The sequence below is a fragment of the Tasmannia lanceolata genome, unplaced genomic scaffold (genome assembly GCF_043159265.1).
Source record: "Tasmannia lanceolata isolate RefF3 unplaced genomic scaffold, GAP_Taslan_0.1 ptg000019l, whole genome shotgun sequence".
NCBI lineage: Eukaryota > Viridiplantae > Streptophyta > Magnoliopsida > Canellales > Winteraceae > Tasmannia > Tasmannia lanceolata.
The window spans coordinates 5,499,994-5,518,015 of record NW_027518696.1 but is presented as its reverse complement, the minus strand read 5'-3'; the positions used below and the strand labels follow the sequence as shown (position 1 = coordinate 5,518,015).

Genomic DNA, 18,022 nt, shown 5'->3' with positions numbered 1-18,022 from the left:
TAAAGAAAAGGGGCGAATTTATCATTTACCTAACAAAAAATGTCAAGGCTCACATTCAATGTGCAGAAGTCCATTTGATTAAATGGGACCCACTCCAAGAATGAAATAGAACCGGTGATTTTGTATCACCAACCCAACACTTAAACAAGTAGCAGCTCTGCAACAGATGCCTTCTCTTCATATAGATTTGATAGAAGCTTTAGATGACAGAAAACAACTAAGATACTAACAAGGAACTTGCAGGAATGTAACCGAATCTCAAGCTTTATTACTCTATCAGCTGAATCCTGATGACATTTTTATGTCCATAGAAGATCACCATCAACAAGCTCATCAGCCGCTACTAAAACTAACACTGCCTCGATTCAAGATGCTCCACAGCGTCTTATTTAAATAATTTCGGTCTACAGCCTTAACTTAGATTTACCTGAGATTGGGTAAGCACAAGGGAGAAGACTGTGATATGGTTCTACAGACGGGACTTGACCGGCTCCGCTGGGGCACTCTGCATGGGTTTTAGATGTCATGAGTTCACTCAAATCAGCAAGCAGATTCTATAAAGTATTAAGCTGAAAACCCACATAAGAACAGTATTTTCTCACCAGAGAAGCCCCTTTGGCAGCTCTTTCTGCCAAGTAGGCACAAGGCTTAAAGAAATCTCCATATGCCTTTGACCATGCGTCCAGTCTCGAATAGATGTAACTGGATCCGAAGGAATCAGCCCAAAACATAACACCCCCTCTGATCACAAAGAAATGCTAGCAGGTTAAAGAGTGATAGTTCTACATAGTTTTGGCAGCAAAAGAGTAGTTCTACCATTAAGGAAAATCAGAGGACCTGTATGCTGGGAATCCGAAGCCCATAACGGAGGCAATGTCAAGGTCTGATGACTTCACTGCAATTCCCTCAGCAAGTACACGGCATGCTTCATTCACAACTGGGAAAAATATCATCTCCACAATATCCTTATCAGATATCTTCATTAGCTGCATGCAATACGTATCGTAGACAAATCAATACAACTTTCTGAAATGCAGACCCTCAAAATGGTTCCGAATCTCGGAATATAAAACAGTAAGAATTTCAGACACAGGCAGGATCTTAGTAAAGAGACCCAAAAAACAGATGTGGTTTTGAGTTCTGAAATGGAAAGGGCATTGCCATGGCTAAGTTCAAAGAGATAACTACACTGAAATTATTAACAGAGATTATTGAGTTGCAGGATCACATTCTAAGCTTGAATATGAAAGCATAGAATCAAACAGGTGCACGCAAGCACACATAAATACACAAACAGAGAGAAAAGAGGGGGGGGGGGGGGGGGGGGGGGAGAGACCTTGGGATCAGCAGTCACACCAACAATGCTCCTAGACTTTTCAACGTATTTCTTTAAATCAGGGTCTGGACTAGCCTTTCGCTTATTATCGTACATGTAAAAACCCTTCCGAGCAGCTTCACCTGATAGACGTGACATAAAAACGAACTGTAGAATTAATGGTGAATACATCCTAGCTGAAATAATACAAAGATACAGCATGAGCAATAAGAAATGGGAATTGTAAAAAGTAGTTCAGTTAAATGAGCACAAACACAAATTCGTCGTCACCTGTCCTCTTATCCTCAGCCATGATGGATATCAGTGGCGATTTGTAGATTCTTTCAGGGAAGTTTTCAACAAACTGTATACCCGTAGCCATCGCTACCCCAAAACCAACCAGATCAATCATTCTGGATAATTAAGGAAAGATCAGAGAGATTGAGTTAGTATGTAACTGATACAAAAACACTGCAATTCCATTGACTTAAGGACCTGAACTTATCTTCAAAATGTGGGGAGGGAATGATTTCTGGCAAGCAAAGGGAAATCACAAGTCCAGAAAAGTCGTGACTTAATTACCTGAATGGGCCCATTGGCATTCCGAATTTGGTAATTGCACGATCAATCTGATAAATATCTAAACCATGATCAACAAATAAGAATGCAGATTGTGAATAAGGAAAGAACATCCGGTTTACAGCAAAACCGGTGCAGTTCCCAACCACAACAGGGGTTTTACGGATCTTCTTTGTGGCATCTAGTAAGTCAACAATCACTTGAGGAGATGTCTTTTTAGTACGAACTATTTCCAGGAGTGGCATGACGTGAGCAGGACTAAAGAAGAAAAATTCATCAGTTGGCTATAAAAGAAGAAAAACCAATCTATAGAACTGTTCTGAAAGTATGCTTTACCTGAAGAAATGTGCCCCAACAATTCGGTCATGAGACTTGGTTCTTTCTCCAATCAAATTCAAGTCAATGGTAGAAGTATTACTGGCAAGAATGCAATGGGGTGGGCAATACTTTTCAAGATCAGCAAAAATTTGTTGCTTTAAAGATACATTCTCAATAACAGCCTGTTCGAATACACGAGTTTCCAAACTACGGTAAGGATAAATCAATAGAGAAAGGAAGATAAGAATGACAAATCAAAATAAGCTAAGCTCACCTCTATCACCATGTCCACATCTTTAAAATCTTCATAGTCGAGAACGCCCTTAAGAAGAGAGAGAGTTCTCTCAAACTTCTCTTGAGTCATTTTTCCTTTCTTTACACGACTTTGCAAGTTGGCTGGAAACACATTGCATGCAAATAAGAATTCCCTACCACATAACAGAAAAAGGTGCTACAGTCTAAAAGGATTCAAAATAAAAAGGTGTTAAATTGGAGGAAAGTACTTGTCTTCAGGTAGTATTGAGTAAATTAGAGGTGGTTTATATTGCTTGGTACATGATAGACAAGGAAGTGTTGGCATGGATAATCAAGTGTCCTTGATTGAATCTCCCTATTCAAGACCGTAGAAGAATATTTGCAAGAGGTAAAATTTGATGAAAGTAATGAAGATTTCACAAACAACATGTGGATATTCAAGGTTAGAGATATCAAAGCCATAGATCAAAATTCTTCATGGAATAGAGCTTTTGATCATAATAACTTAGGCACTAGGACAAATTTTGACGGGAAGATATGTTATTGTACAAAAATCATAGAAAAAACTTACGATATTAGAGATGCACAGCTTGTAAAAAGGTATGAAACTCTACTCCAAGTATGTGATTGAATGGAAGGACTTTCCACAGTACATTTCAAAGAATTCACAAGCATTCGAATTTCTGCAATGTTGGAGTAAGCTGATATGTGTGTGCTTCATGATTGAAACTTGAGGACGATTTGCTTCAATTGGGACGGTATGATGCAAATCAAGTGGGCCTACATGCCTCGTTTCTCCAAAGAAGCTCAACCAAAATGGAGCAACAAGAAGAGTCAGAAAAGGGGATACAAACAAACCCAATCGATGAAGGCATCACTCATGCTGATGTCAGCAGGGTGCACAACATGGTCTGTTTGTCTTGAAAATGGGAGAGGATGGTTAATTGTATACACAATTATTTTACGCTTCCCAAAATTTTAGAACATTCCAGACTGGGTTTTAGAAAGTCAAGTTTAGGGAGATCCGTGGTTCACTGGTTCTTAATCAGTAAATTATCGCAATTTAGGTTACCATATGTGTTGTGATTTGAGTTTAAAGTTGTTTGGGAATAGGAAAGTGGTCTAAGAGTAGTAGTTAGGGTAAGATTAGAAAGCGAGAGTCCGAGCCTCTATAAGATAGTGGATTTCATATGTCAGAGGCACCTTTTACCCTTCAGATCACTATTACTGTTACAGTACACAAACCTCGATTTTTCTTCAAGTGCTGTACCAAGTACCAACAGCTCTAGTTAGTTTTTATTGATTTTATTCTTGTTTTCAATTGTTACTAGCTTGAATTTTTCATATTCACAGCAGGAGGTTTTGTTTATTGCATTAGGCTATAAGGTCCTTTTGGAATCAAGGAGCAATCACATTCTTCCGAGAATACGTCCCCATGCCATTTCATGAGAGAAATGGAAGGAGATGTATGAGAGGATTCTTAATTAGAAGTCGGCTCCTACTTGGAAGATTGTCGAAGGATTAATTTCAGAATTATTCATTGGGGCATTGGTTAATATGGACTTAAAAGGAATTATAGAACAAGATCTGCATAAAAAATGGAGGGAAGTCATCAAAAAATGATGGTAGAAAGGTGATAGCTCAAGTAAGGCAAGGAAGAACAATGAATGAATGCACTTGACCTTAACTTTGATGAGAGTTTTCTTGGTGACTTGGACCAGCCAGTTTAGGTGGTGTGTTTTGGATCCATAGGAGAGCAGTTGACTCAAATTAAAGACTAATGAGGTGACAAGTAAAGCTTTCTTAGAACGTTTAAGGATTTTGAATAAGAACCTATGGGGGAAGATTGGCAGTGAAGGGGATTCAAGTAATGCAAATGCTTGGCCCTTGAAGAAGAGGTCAGGGCGATAGATTTGGCAAAGCATTATATAGATGAAATTGGGATTTTGTTGGTTGATTAGAGGCATGGTTTGAAATATCGGATGACACGTATATGTGTTCATATAGGCAAGGTCTGATACGATTTGAAAATATCGACTAATATGAACAATACGCAAGTTGTATTGAATGATATGGCCGATACAACTGATATGAGGTCAATACAAGGTCAATATTATGTCATGTTCATGCAAATACCTCGAACTTCATTTACTCTTTCTTTTTTGCCATCTTCAAAGGGGTTAAGGGGTTTTGCTTGATTTAAGGTTCTATGGCCTAAATCAATATCGATCTACTAAATTCAATCACGAAAAATATGATTCTCTGCGCAAATCAATGGATCAAAGTTGGATTCACAAAATTTTGAGAATTTTCATTTGAGCTAAAATCCGTATTTTCTCTCTTTTTATTTATGGATTAGCTGTCATGCATCAAAATAATGCATGATTCATTTGACAAGCCTGTTTGCAACAAGATTTGAAAAGATTTGGGTGTTATTTATGGGTCTTATATTGTTTTCTATCTTTTTTAAATTTTCAATTTTTTCGTAATATTTCATATTTTTAAATGATAAATTTATGTGTATTGTATTTTATGAATCTTTTCTACATTTTTTTTTAATGGTTACAAGCTTTCATTCAAAAGAAAAAGGAAGACCGAGATGGTCAACCCAAAGTAGTACAAAAATAACCAGAGCGTAGACAGAAAAGAAGATACAATAGCAAAACAAAAGATCAAGGGGGGAGAAAGTCAAACATCTCCAATTCCTGCTTCCCTACACTTTCCCTTGCTAATCTATCCGCTATACTGTTAGCCGATCTTATGCCCTCTGGGAAGGGTGGCCAACCATCTGTATGGAATCAGTTACCTCAGTGAAAATTCGATCCTCCTGGTCTCCCCCTCCGCCGGGGTCCCTGAAGCTCAATTTTGACGGTTCTTCTATCGGCAATCCAGGAGCGGCAGGAGTGGGGGGGTTATGTCGGAATCACAAAGAGGAAGTCATTTGGGCCTATTCGGGGCCTATTGGATTTGCAGACTCGACTGAGGCGGAGGTTAGAGCCGTTCACAGCGGGATTCTCTCCATGCCTTGCTTGGAGTGCGACAGACTGATAGTCGAAGGCGACTCCATAAATGTTATTCGTTGGCTTTCGGGAGCCGCTTCTCCCCCATGGCGACTTCTGCCTTTCTTTGAGGAAATAGAGGATAGAGCTAAGGGCTTCTCCATGGTCTTTCAGCATGTCCGGAGATCAGCCAATGTGGCAGCCGACTCCCTGGCTAAGAGCGGTGTTTCTCGGGCCGAGTTGGAGTGCTTTGACTATCTCCCCCCTTGAATTCTTGTATAGCCATTTTCTTTTCTCTTTGTTCCTTCAGGACCATCTCGGTTCTGATTATTCATCTATATATACATATTATGTTGCCTTCTTCAAAAAAAAAAAAAGAATATGATTGATGATCCTCCTACTCGATCTTGAATCTTATCAAAGAACTGCACAAATCTCCAAGGGGATACCCTAGAGCCTCTAAGCCACGGAATTATATTGAGGCAAACACCTTCCACTACCACCCTGTCAAGGCAATCTTTCTCCAAGTGTTTAATCCCCTCGAATACAGGCCGAACCTACGCCTCGCTAGCATCTACTATCCCAATAGGACTTGAAAAGGCCCAAATGACATCTCCCCGTGAATATCTTAGGATGCTCCTGATACCACCCGGACTGGGGTTAACCATACTAGAGAGCCATCAAAGTTTAACTTTAGAAACTTAAGAGAAGGTGGCACCCATTCTTGAATGGAGTAGACCTGTCAAGTTATGTATGGTTTTTGTTTTTGTCATTTTATTTATTGGCTTATTTTTAATTATTTTAATTTTAATTTTATTTTATTTTATTTAAAAGGGAGTTGCTAGCGTCCATCGTAGAAGGCATTTCGTGGATGATCTGTTGCATGTGAGAGCATCCACCTCATGAATCAAGACAAAATCTGCTGAAAAGTGAGCCTTGGTGGGTACTCTCACATGCAACAGACCATCTGTGAAATGCCTTCTGCGATGGACGCTAGCAAATCCCTATTTAAAATGTGTTATTTTCTTATTGTTATATAGTTAGATTTACATTTTATTTTCTGATTGTAATATAGTTAGATTTACATTGTAGAGGGCGAGCCTTGGAGCAACGGTAAGGTTGCTCCATTGCTCCATTGTAACCTGGTGGTCACGGGTTCAAGTCACGAAAACAGCCTCTCTGCAAAGCAGTGGTAAGGCTGCGTACATCTAGCCCTCTCCAGACCCCACAATTTCGTATTTTTTTCATATTTTAAATTTTTAATAATTAACTACATTTCGTGTTTGATATTTTAGAGATTTTGACCTAAATCCATGCGTAGCCTTATCTTGTTTATATTAGACTATTTTTTTAAACATTTTAGGACTTGTTAGTACTTGTGCAATTATCATAGTGTTTCACCTATTTTTATTGTTTTTATCATCAGTCTTTAATTAAAGAATTATTTCTATAATTTTAGTTCAAGTGGCATCATAAAAAAATTGGCACATCAGCAAACAGAAAGGCAACTGATACGCTCACCAGCATAGCATCTAATAAACCATATTAAAATTATCAAATCATAGTTTTAATTGAGGTAAATGGGCCATAAATCAATAAAAATATGGTCAAAACATTGCATGTCGCTTTGTTTTTTCAACTATGAGAATTTGTATCGGCAGAGTCACAAGTTCATCATTGATAAGACCGATGCGTATCGTCTTGGCCTCTGACAGATACGTTGACAGATACTGAGTTTTTGAACCTTGCTTAAAGGTGCTCTTGGTCATGTTATTGTAAGAAATATATTTATGAAGTTTATGAGCCCCTTTCTAACATTTTATGACGGTCAATGTAATTCAATTTAGATAGGTTTGAGCGTACTAGTGTAATGATGATAGAATACAACCAAAGAAAAACTCCTCTCCTTTCCATCCATGCTTTTAATCTCTTCTCTCCTTTATTTCTAACAGTTGCGATGTGAAGCAATTATTAAGCAGGTTCTTAAGTTCTTTTGTTCCTGATTTCTGCATTGAACAATCCCTTCCGTCTTGTAATTCCATTTCGTTTATTCATTAAAAATAGTAAAACAATAAAACAAAATAAATCATATATGCATTTATGAAATAACCAGGGTGCAAGTTTAATATGATGCTCACCTTTGACTCTTCCAATCCCTGCCTCTAGGAATTTTTCATTTACTTCTTTTAGGATCACGGGAAAATTACTCATTATCAATGAAGTTGCTATTCCTGAACCCATTAATCCTCCTCCAAGAATAGCAACTTTAGTTATTCTTCTCGGCACCAAACCCAGGTTAGAGATCCCAGGAACCTGTTGTTCATACGAGAGACAAGTAAATAAAATAATTGTATCAGTGAATGATGACTTGATGAGTAAGTGCTATCTATGTCTGCACAAAATATGTGTGTGTGATAGTAGTAGTTTAATTATGATAATGACAGTAAAAATCACCTTTTCAAAAAAAAATGACAAAGCAAAAAATAAAAATATAAAATATAAAATTAGAAAGCACTAGCATAATGAAAGGGAGAGCTACCTTAAAGAGATTGGCAGGCCAAGAAAGAAACAACATAACTATTTGAAAGGAGAGCTACCTTGAAAAGGTGGTTTCTTATATTTATTTCGAGTTTTTGTATGGTGAATGAAGGGGAATGCACGTGCAGTAAACAAATATAGTGGGCCCACAGTATTGGTGATCTAACCCGTTCATTTGTTGGGCCCAAACATAGATAGGTCATGCCCCAAAAACCCTCTCTATAGGATGATCCTAACCCTCCAATTTGCGAAGGTTTAAAATGGGCGGAACAGTATTAGAAACCTCCACAAATCAGTGTTGGGATCATCCTATGGAGAATATTTTTGGGGCCCGGCCTAACTACATCGGGCCCCAACAAATGCATGATCACCCAGTCCCACTTTTTTCTTTTTTTTTTTCTTTTTTGCAGCAGTGCATGCATAGGCATCCACGATATACAAACTCATTTATTAGTACACTACAGACAGTTCATGTCTTTCAAGAAAAATTGAGGAAACACTTGATTTCTCAAGCCCTTTCTACATCTCAAAGACATAAAAAAAAGGTAGAGTACCCAATTCCAAATGTCTGTTCACACAGTTAGTAATTTGATTGACAAAAGTTAAAAGGATAGTTGATGATATCAATTCCTTAGTTCACGGTGACACCCATTTTCATGCGAAACATGTGCATACACATGCATACAACATGCAGAAGAAGTCAAGAGCAAGGAAATGCCCAAGCACACATGCAAGAACAAAGCCACACTAATGCATAAATATAGTAGAAATTACAATATTTTTTTACCTTTGAGGTTGCACGTTGTGCGAGGAAGATGTGGACCAAGCTCTTGCAGGTTTCAGAGTTTACAGCTTTGTTAAAACCCTCCATCTCCTACAAGGCCAGATGTGGCATCATACAGTCTGCAAAGGCTTAAATACTGACTCTATCTTGCAAGGGAAATCTGAAGTTAAATGTACCTTGTGAAGTCCCGAACGGGAGCCGGAAACAATGCCCTCCTCAATGGCATCAATGCAAAAAAATGGGTGCTGGAGATTAGCAGCTTGTTTTCTGGCTTGAGCTCTTGCAAACTTGAGTATTTCCCTAGCCTCCCCAAGAGGCTCTAACTTGTCACTCCTGAAAAGACTAAGAACCCATGGTCTTCTACTCTCTGCAATATCCAGAGCCCAACGGCGAGCTGTCATTACCAATTCATTCGGTGAGGCTATGGCATCCACAAGACCCAAGGCATGAGCTTCCTCCCCTTTGATTGACTTTGACATCTGTTCAGACAGAGAAGAGTGAAGGTGTCAGAAATTATTTTTGACTTGAAAAAAAATAAATAAGTATTTAGTAACAGAAAAGTGTTTGTGTGTGTGTGTGTGTGTGTGTGTGTGTGAGTGTGTGTGTGTGTGTGTACAACTCAACTCAACTCAACTAAGCCTTTGTCCCAAACTAGTTGGGGTCTGCTAATGAATCCTTTAGAAAATTTTCATGAAGAAGCTGGTAATGACAGCATACCAGCATCATTTCAAGAGCCTTAGAAAGGCCAACGAGGCGGGGTAGACGCTGTGTTCCTGAAACAAGTCATGAGGGTCAGATATCTAAGGAGGAAGAACAACAAAGTAGAAAAAACAAGTTTCATTAATCCCTAGTGCATGAACAACAAAAACATTCAGAAATTTTTGTTAAAGATGATAATGCAGGAATTGCTTGTTATCAATTTCACAGTATGACAATATTCAGTTCATTAGGTTAGCATGGCAAATGAAGTTATATAAGTTTTATAAATATCATTTCGCAGTTGAATGATAGTCAATTCATTCTGACTCAAATTTGGTTCCAAAACTTCAGAATATAAGAGTCAACCACGGGCCTCCAACTTGATCATTGCATTGGACCATGCAAAGGTAAAAGCGTTAATATGATGTTTGTTGCTCAAGCAGCATCAGATCTTTTCTTCATTTTATTATTAAAAAAAAATCGACCTCGTATCGCTTTTCTTCCAAAGTCTAAATTTCCAGTGACATTCCCACATCAGTCTCACCTGTTTGAAGTTATTTGATTGCTGTCTTTCTAACCGTTGAAACATCAACGTCGTGTTGTGTGGGGGGATATTCGATGAAGATCTAGAGGTCAGTATCGTGCCCGGTGTAGAGTTGATCCAAGGTTCAAGGCGAAAAAACATGAAGTGAATGGGTTAACCATAAGGACGAGGCAGGAGAAGCTTCTGAATAGGGGCCGCCACGTAGGCAAGAGGGAGTAGGGAAGCACTGTGCGCCACACATAATTCCTTACTTTACGATAAACAAGGTGGCAATCTGAGAGACGTGCTATGAGATAATCTGAGGATACCCAAAGGGCAGTGCCTCTCCGCAGAAAATGCTATAAATACCAGAACCTTCGATTGGTCCGGGGCCTTCGCCAGACACACATCATCTCTACTAATCTTTTACTTTATCTTTATAACCGTCGGCAATCCCGGGGCGTAGTTTAGCTGAGCTTAGTGTAACCTTAGCACAGGATATCATGTCTTGTATGCCACTATCATTAATGCAATAAATCCCTTTTGTTGCTTTCTCTCTTTCGTCGATGTGGTCATTATCTTCACCTAATAGAATCGCACTTCGGCCACCGGCCAATCACTACCACCACAACCTGCCTCTTCACTCCCTTTGTTAAAATGGTTGGAGACAGAGGAGACCCATAGCACCATACAGATGAACCCAGACCTCCATAGGACGATTGATCGAATCGACGGCCAACAAGCCTCGATTGTGAACAATCAAATGGTTAGTTAGGTGCTTTGGGTCACAATTGGCCGATTTTATTGAACCTCGACGGTTCTGGCACGCCCGCGAATGAACACCATAGGCTAAGGTGCTTGGGATTGGCATTTGTCCCCACTCATCGAGTGGGTGAGGCATCTGTCTCCAAACAACGAGCGGCCCGCCCAGTGGGACCCAGTGAAAAGGCAGTCCCCGTCAACATGCCAAGAATGAAAGCCCCAAGCGACCAGGCTGAGGCACTAGATGCCACGGACAATCTGCTCGGCGAGGAGTCAATGAACTATGAGGTGCAGTATGCACCAGCTTCTGATGCTCAAGTCGCCCACGTGGATGGCTTGGCCCAGTTGAGAGTCAATTCACTACGGGTTTCAAAACTTGATAATCCGCATTGAACTCTTCAAGGCTATTGTCTGCCAGGAGCAGGCCAAGATTAGGCACGAACAACAGCCCACCAAAATCAATGAGAACTTAGACCAACTGATTGCCCCCATGGGAGAGCAAATACAGCATGGTTCGCGTCCTCCAGATGGATGGAGAGCCACCTGTGGCTAACGGGAAAATGTGGCAAACGCCATTCAAGAGGAGGTTGGACAGGTCTACCCTCGAAGGATGGCCAAGCCGGCTTATAGAAAGCCCTACCCAAATTGGGTAGACCATAATTACAAATTCCCCAGGGGCTACAAGATCTCTGAGTTCACCCTCTTCCCGGCAGAGGGATTCCAATTACGGTTGAGTACATTGGCCACTTTACCATCTAGTGTGACAAAGTGTCAACCAATGATTATCTTAAGTTGAGGTTATTCGGCAATTCCTTGGCCAGATTGGCCTCTCGAGGTACATCAGCCTCCCTCCAAACTCAGTTCATAGTTGTGCCGAAATGGAGGAGAAATTTCATTCTCAGTTCTTTATGGCTCAACCGGAAGTGTCGATGGCAGACCTTTCTTGACTACGGCGACATCTAGACAGGAAAGCGGAGAAATTTATATCTCGGGTCAAGAATGCCGGGAACCGATGACAAGCTATTCGATGACTAGCTATGCTTCCCGAGCTGAAATTCGAGAAATTCGATAAGCTGGGTCAAGAAGGCCTCAATGTCGAGCTTCGAAAAAGGTTCGAAGGCGGAGAGTTTGAAGATCTCTACAAGTTGTCAGCCCGAGTCAATCGTTATGAGTGACTCTCGAGAGAAGAGTGTGACCTGAGGAATTCATCCTTCGGTAGCTATATGAATGGCCCCAACTATGACCTTGCACCGGCTGAAGTGGTAGGAAGCAGACCTTTCACCTGCCAAGCACTGCCAAAACAGAGTCAGGATGTTCGCTAACCCCAGCAAAACAGATTCTAAGCGCCTCTATTCGTTTAATAGAACGAAGGTCAACGAAATTTTTGATCTTATGTTGGCTGTTCATTTCATTCGACTTGCTGCCGACCAAAGGCTTCCCTCGGCCGAAGAGTTGAAAAGGGTTGGGTTCTGCAAGTGGCACGACCGGAAATCACATTTTTTTTTTTGAAATTTTTTAGTTTAATCTTCTTTGTAAATGGGACATTAAGGGCGTGTTTGGAAAGGCTTTTCATTCTCGCCTGATTAAACAGGCAGAAACAGATAGATGAGAATTATCAGAAGCGAATATGGAAATCACATTCAACTAACAATTGTGTTGTCTTCCGCAATGTTATCCAAGATAACATCGAAAGAGGCTTGCTAAAGTTACCAGATGACCAGATGGGGGTCGACATTGATACGTTCCCACATGCCATCCGAGCAGCAATGGAGTCAGCCGATGAATGACCAATGATAGAAAACAGATCAAGCCCAAAGGACTATTCTGCCATCTTAGGAAAAGACACACGATAAAGAGATATGAGCGGTTTACCACAAGGACGAGGCAGGAGACGCTACTAAATAGGGGTGTGCCACGTAAACAAGAGGGAGTGGGGAAATGCCAGATGCCCCAGGAAACATCATTACTTTGTCAATTCATGAGAAACAAGGCAGTGATACAGGAGACGTGCAACAAGACATTATCAAGGGACCCGATAGGGCGGTGCAGTTCCCTAAAAACTGCTATAAATACCTGAACATTCAATTGGTTTGAGGCCTTCGCGCGCGCGCACATACACACGCCATCTTTACTCATCTTTTCCGTTAACTGTGTAACCTTCGGCAACCCCGGGGTGCAGTTAAGCTTAGCTTAGTGTAGCCATCATCGGTGAGATACCTGGATGTCTTGTACGCCCCTATCCTTAACGCAATAAATTTTTACTCTCAATGTCATCCGCCTTTAATTTCACCAGAGAAGCACAACACTAAATCATTAGCTTTCAAGCATTGATCCCTAGAATGAAAACTAATAGCCAAGAAGCATTAATCATCCACCAAGTTAGAAAGAAAATTTTAAGAACGTCCATTTCCCGAGTGCTTGCAATCCTTCGCCAACGTCCTACTTACTCAACACCCAGCTGACTAGACATCTAGAATTGAATACCTTGCATGAAATGTGTTGTAGACAGCATTGAAGAAGAATAAGAAGAATGAAAAAGAGGAGGAGAAAGGGAAAGAGAAAGAGAGAAGGGAATGGAAAGAAGTTCAAAGTCCTCAATGCAACTTACAAAACTTCATGTTACAGCTACCAAAGAAGGATCAAATGAAAGGAAACAATGATTCAAACCATAAAAAAAACAGAGGCCTTGTAGTATATGTTATTGCAGAGATTCAGAGATGATTCATTTCATAAAATGCTTTTCACATAAACTTCGCTCACTCAATATATACAATAGCTTTCTCAACATTTAAGAAAAAGAATGCTTGGGTTTGATTTCATAGAAAACCTGTAAATTTCATAAATTAAAAAAATACTATATTATATTTGAAGCACAGACAAAGCATGTAAATTTCGCTTCTCCTAGCGAACAAAATGAAAGAATATCCAGGATATTAACCCTATATTAGCAGTCCAAGAACCACCTCAGAGTCATGCTATAAGACTCCAATGTCACATTGTATATTTCATAACCATACCTCCAAATCCAGGAATGATTCCAAGTTGAAGTTCTGGCAGTCCTAGTTGAGCAGTAGAAGTAGATATGCGTGCATGGCAAGCCTTACAAGGTAAGAATAACCAAGTCAAAGAAAGGCAGCAGAAACCCAAGCATACATCAATATGAAAGCATGGCAGAAATAAAACACAACACATACCATTGCAACCTCTAGTCCACCGCCAAGAGCAAGGCCATCAATAGCAGCCACTGACGGTTTTCTTCCAGCTATGAAGTAAAATATCCATGGAAATGATAAACACAAATCAGGCCCAAAATTAACCACAAAACCTCAAATGTGGAAAAACAAAGATGGAAACCCTTACCTTCAAATGTGTCAGTAATAATGTCTATTGATATGTATCCAGGCTTTTGAGGCACTCCTGTGGGATGCACATATGATTTTATTTTTTTTAAATTAATTATTAGGATTTAACCTATCCATTTCAAAAAATATATATTAAGATTTAAGGCACAACAGATACTAATCATACTCTGCCCCCCTTGCATTCCACCAAAGGACATGATATCGAAACCTCCAGAAAATTTGCCTCTCGAACCTGTCCAATTAACTCAAGCAATAAGACTTATGCCTTAAAGACTCCTACCCTGACAAAAATGAAAAAGCTATAAATCACTTCATTAACCTGTAACAACAATTGCTTTAACATCGTCTCTTCGCAAAGCTTGCTCAAAATTCTCCTTGAAGCTGTAAAGTACTGGAAAAAGAAACAAAGCTTCCTTTGAGCATTTAAAAAAAAGTTAGAAAGGCAAGAGATAAAGAGATCTGATAAATGATATATACAACCTACATGGCCAACCTTAACAGGACACATGCTTCGTCTAAACCTAAGTAGAAACCCAAAATGCAATGTGTTTTGGTAGATTGCGATGGAGCAGTTTTTTCCTTGGTTGATGAAAATAGAGGAAGTTATTCTGTCTTGGTAGTGCTAAAAAAATTGATGATAACTCGTGTTGGCTGCTAATCGGAGTCAAAAGCCGGAACTTCGCTGCTGACCATAGTCAGTTTTGGGAAGCACTTGATGAGATAAGAACGTTGTGGCAGCATCCATGGTGTTTAGGTGGAGACTTCAACGTCATGAGATATATCGAGGAAAGAGAGGGTTGTAGCCAAGCCAAATTAATCCTAGAATGGCAGCTTTCTCTGATTTCATTAACAAGCAAGATCTCATAGTCATAATCTCCCCTTGATAAGGACATGATACACCTTGTCGAGGAACCAAAGCAAAAACAGGCTTGATCATTTTCTGTTGTGCATGATTTGGGCAGTCCGTGTTCCTCACGTTTGCCAAATTGCTCTTGTCGCGACAATTTCTGACTGTTGCCGGTCTCCTTGGATCCTCGGATGGAGACGTGGGGTCAGTCCCCCTTTCAGATCGAATTAGCAAGGCTTGAAGAACCAAATATGGAGGAAAAGGTTGTCAGTTGGTGGAAAGAAGCTGATTCCTTAGGTCCAGTTGATGTGAAGGTAAGCCAAAAAGCTCAGATTTGTGATACATAAGTTTGAGATATGGAATCGGGAGCGACTTCAAAGTCTAGCCAACAGGAAGCCACTGGATGGCATCAAGAAGATTAACATTAAAGAGGAGATAAACCAAATACCGTCTGTATGCCTGTTTTGTGGTAGTTCTACCATCATTTTTTACTGAATATGAGGCAGCCTCATTATGGAATTCTCATTCATCTTACCAGTAGTCTTATTTCTCAGAACTCAGACCCCCAATGTCCCATTTCTTTGTTTTCTTTTTTAAATTAACCCAACGTTGCCCTTCTTATTGGAATTCTCTTCCAAGTTCTCCATTGAAAGCCCAATCATGAAAACGGTTTTTTGTCCAGCCCGTAATATTTTCCACGGCCTTTTCTGGACTATCACACCTACTGCATACGACCTTACAGTTACCCTCCTTCCAAAAGGCATCTCAAAATAATTGATACAATTTATTGATGTTCTAACTCATTCCAAAAAATAACTAATGGAGTTCCTTCCCTTTTCCAGCGCTGAGTATGTACACCCTCTTACGGATGGCAAACACTTGGCCATTGAAGACGAAAGTGGGCAGATAGGGAGTAGCTCACAAAAGATCAGATGTGTTTTTTAATCATATCGTGCACGAGGAAAATGAGTTAGTAGATGTGGTAACTAGGGAAAGTATAGTTAGATTGAAGTTAGGTATTTGGTGATCTTTTCCCCTCTTGTGCAGAACTTCTGTTATCTTATTAGTGATGCAATTATTTATCACGAATGAAAAAATCATAAGAAGCACGAAAACACATCAGTAACAAGCTCGCATATTTTGAAATTGTCGCATAAAGATCTATAATTCAAATTTCAAATAAATAAAACAGTTGGGCAGATTCCCTTTGTTTAAGTTTTAATTTAAAGACCTAAATAGACATCCAACAGGGCAAGTCGCTTGCACTGGCCCATCGATCTTAATAAAAATCACAAAAGCAGGCATAACGAGAGATACGATCATGAATAAATCAAAACCCCCTATTACACAACGAATTCCTACATAGATACCCAATTCACCCCAAAAACCCTTACATAAAAAATATCACCCAGGACCAAACATCAAAGGAAATTGGAAATCACACAATTTAGAGAAAAGGGAATTACCATCAAAGGATAGTGAATTGACAGGAGGGTTTGTGATGGTAATGAGAGCCACACCATCAGCTCCCACTTCCATGTCTGTTCTTCCCTTTGTGCTGCTACCCATCTCTGATCTCTCTCTCTCTCTCTCTCTCTCTCTCTCTCTCTCTCTCTCTCTCTCTGTGTGAGATCCGGGTATTGCTCCTAGGTTACTAGTAATGAAAAGAAAATCAAAAGCGGTTGAGATTATTAAATAGGATTTCGTGAGCCAGTACGTCTGCTGTTTACGTCATAGACGTTTGTTCGAAAGCCAGGTTTAGGGGTTGGGATTTGTAAGTTTCCTTCTCTTGTGTTTTGTGTTTATGCAGAGAAGCAACTAGGATTTTAGATTTTTGTGGGATGTTAAAATCTATGTTTGGATGAGGGCGAAGCTTTCGAGGTTCACCCCTTTCGATGATCTGCAGCTGCACGTGCGAGTCGTGTGGAGAGAACACGCAACTAATCTTATGACCGATCATCTATCAAATGATTCAACGGTCCAATGGTTGTTGGGATATGACATCTTCCCCATTCTAACAGCAATTGGGTGGGCCCCTTTTTGCAGTTAAAGTTTGAATTGTTCCAACGAATTGGTAGTGGATAAGAGGAGATGTGCCGATGCATGGATTTGCAAACTATGCTATCATGTGATTAGGATAAAATTTGCATGACATTAGCATGATTTGGATTGCTCTAGGTGGGCCCTACAATGGAGATGCCATAGCTTAGAGTGCCTTTGGATTGCCGGAGTAAGAGTTTGAATTGGTATCCTATTCCAATTCCAGCATTTGGTGCGGAATGAAGGTGCGGAAATGTCACCAGGTGGAATTTGGGGGAAATGCTGAATTCTGTTTCCTGCCCTAGTAGGCGGTATTTTGGTTCCGTCGGATTGGAATGAATTTTTTATTGAATTTTATTTTTTTCCCATTCTATTTCCAAGGTAATAGGAATAAGAGTCGGATTGGGATACTATTCCAATTCCTGATTCTGGTAATTTTCACTCATTACCAATTTCTTTTGGATCCATATGTGAGTGCCACTGGTCAAACAGTTACACTGCGTTTGGATTGCCAAAGTTAGGAATTAGAATCAGCATCCTATTCTGATTCCGTTATAACGGAATGAAAGTAAATTAAAATAAAAAAAGTAATTCAAACTCAACTCAACTCAACTAAGCCTTTGTCCCAAACAAGTCGGGGTCGGCTAATGAATCATTTAGAAAATTTTCATGAAGAAGATGAAAGGATCTACCCAGCTCAAATTGACCAAGTCTAATCCCGACACTATTTGGGTTCGTCTACATGAATCAATTTCTTCCATTTTATCATTTATAAGGTCATGTTCTCTATTATATTCCTAGCCCTCAAGTCTTTCCTCACTGTTCTTACCCAAGCTGTTTTAAGTCTGCCCCTACCTTTTTTAACTCCATCAACTTGGCACGAGTCACCTCTTTTCATTGAAGCATCAAAGGCCTACATTGGATATGCTCAAACCATCTAACCTTGTGTGGTTGCACATCCATCTAAGCATTCACATCTCCGCTACGCTTATCTTATGCAT

The 18,022-nt window shown here is 39.9% G+C and overlaps 1 protein-coding gene across 1 annotated transcript; it reads right to left on the bottom strand.

Moving 5' to 3' along the window:
* Nucleotides 1-248: 248 nt before the first annotated feature.
* Nucleotides 249-16,838, bottom strand: LOC143852835 (glyoxysomal fatty acid beta-oxidation multifunctional protein MFP-a-like). Its single transcript, XM_077362456.1, has 18 exons — nucleotides 16,448-16,838; nucleotides 14,454-14,525; nucleotides 14,301-14,366; nucleotides 14,133-14,189; nucleotides 13,967-14,034; nucleotides 13,790-13,871; nucleotides 9,506-9,561; nucleotides 8,965-9,267; nucleotides 8,792-8,878; nucleotides 7,605-7,779; nucleotides 2,487-2,608; nucleotides 2,231-2,394; nucleotides 1,898-2,152; nucleotides 1,607-1,728; nucleotides 1,337-1,458; nucleotides 838-986; nucleotides 603-741; nucleotides 249-505 (listed from the first exon to the last, which is right to left on the bottom strand). Exons 1-18 carry the CDS (start codon nucleotides 16,548-16,550, stop codon nucleotides 470-472), a joined length of 2,178 nt encoding a protein of 725 aa, XP_077218571.1. The 5' UTR covers nucleotides 16,551-16,838; the 3' UTR covers nucleotides 249-469.
* Between the last annotated feature and the right edge of the window lie 1,184 nt (nucleotides 16,839-18,022).

What these genes read in the sequence shown, in the direction of transcription:
- LOC143852835 (XM_077362456.1), bottom strand. Translation starts at nt 16,550, where the DNA reads ATGGGTAGCAGCACAAAGGGAAGAACAGACATGGAAGTGGGAGCTGAT. An exon ending in TATTACTGACACATTTGAAG is followed by an intron (nt 14,035 to 14,132) that starts GTAAGGGTTTCC and finishes TTTACTTCATAG; the next exon opens with CTGGAAGAAAACCGTCAGTG. An exon ending in ATGTGGACATGGTGATAGAG is followed by an intron (nt 2,395 to 2,486) that starts GTGAGCTTAGCT and finishes GTATTCGAACAG; the next exon opens with GCTGTTATTGAGAATGTATC.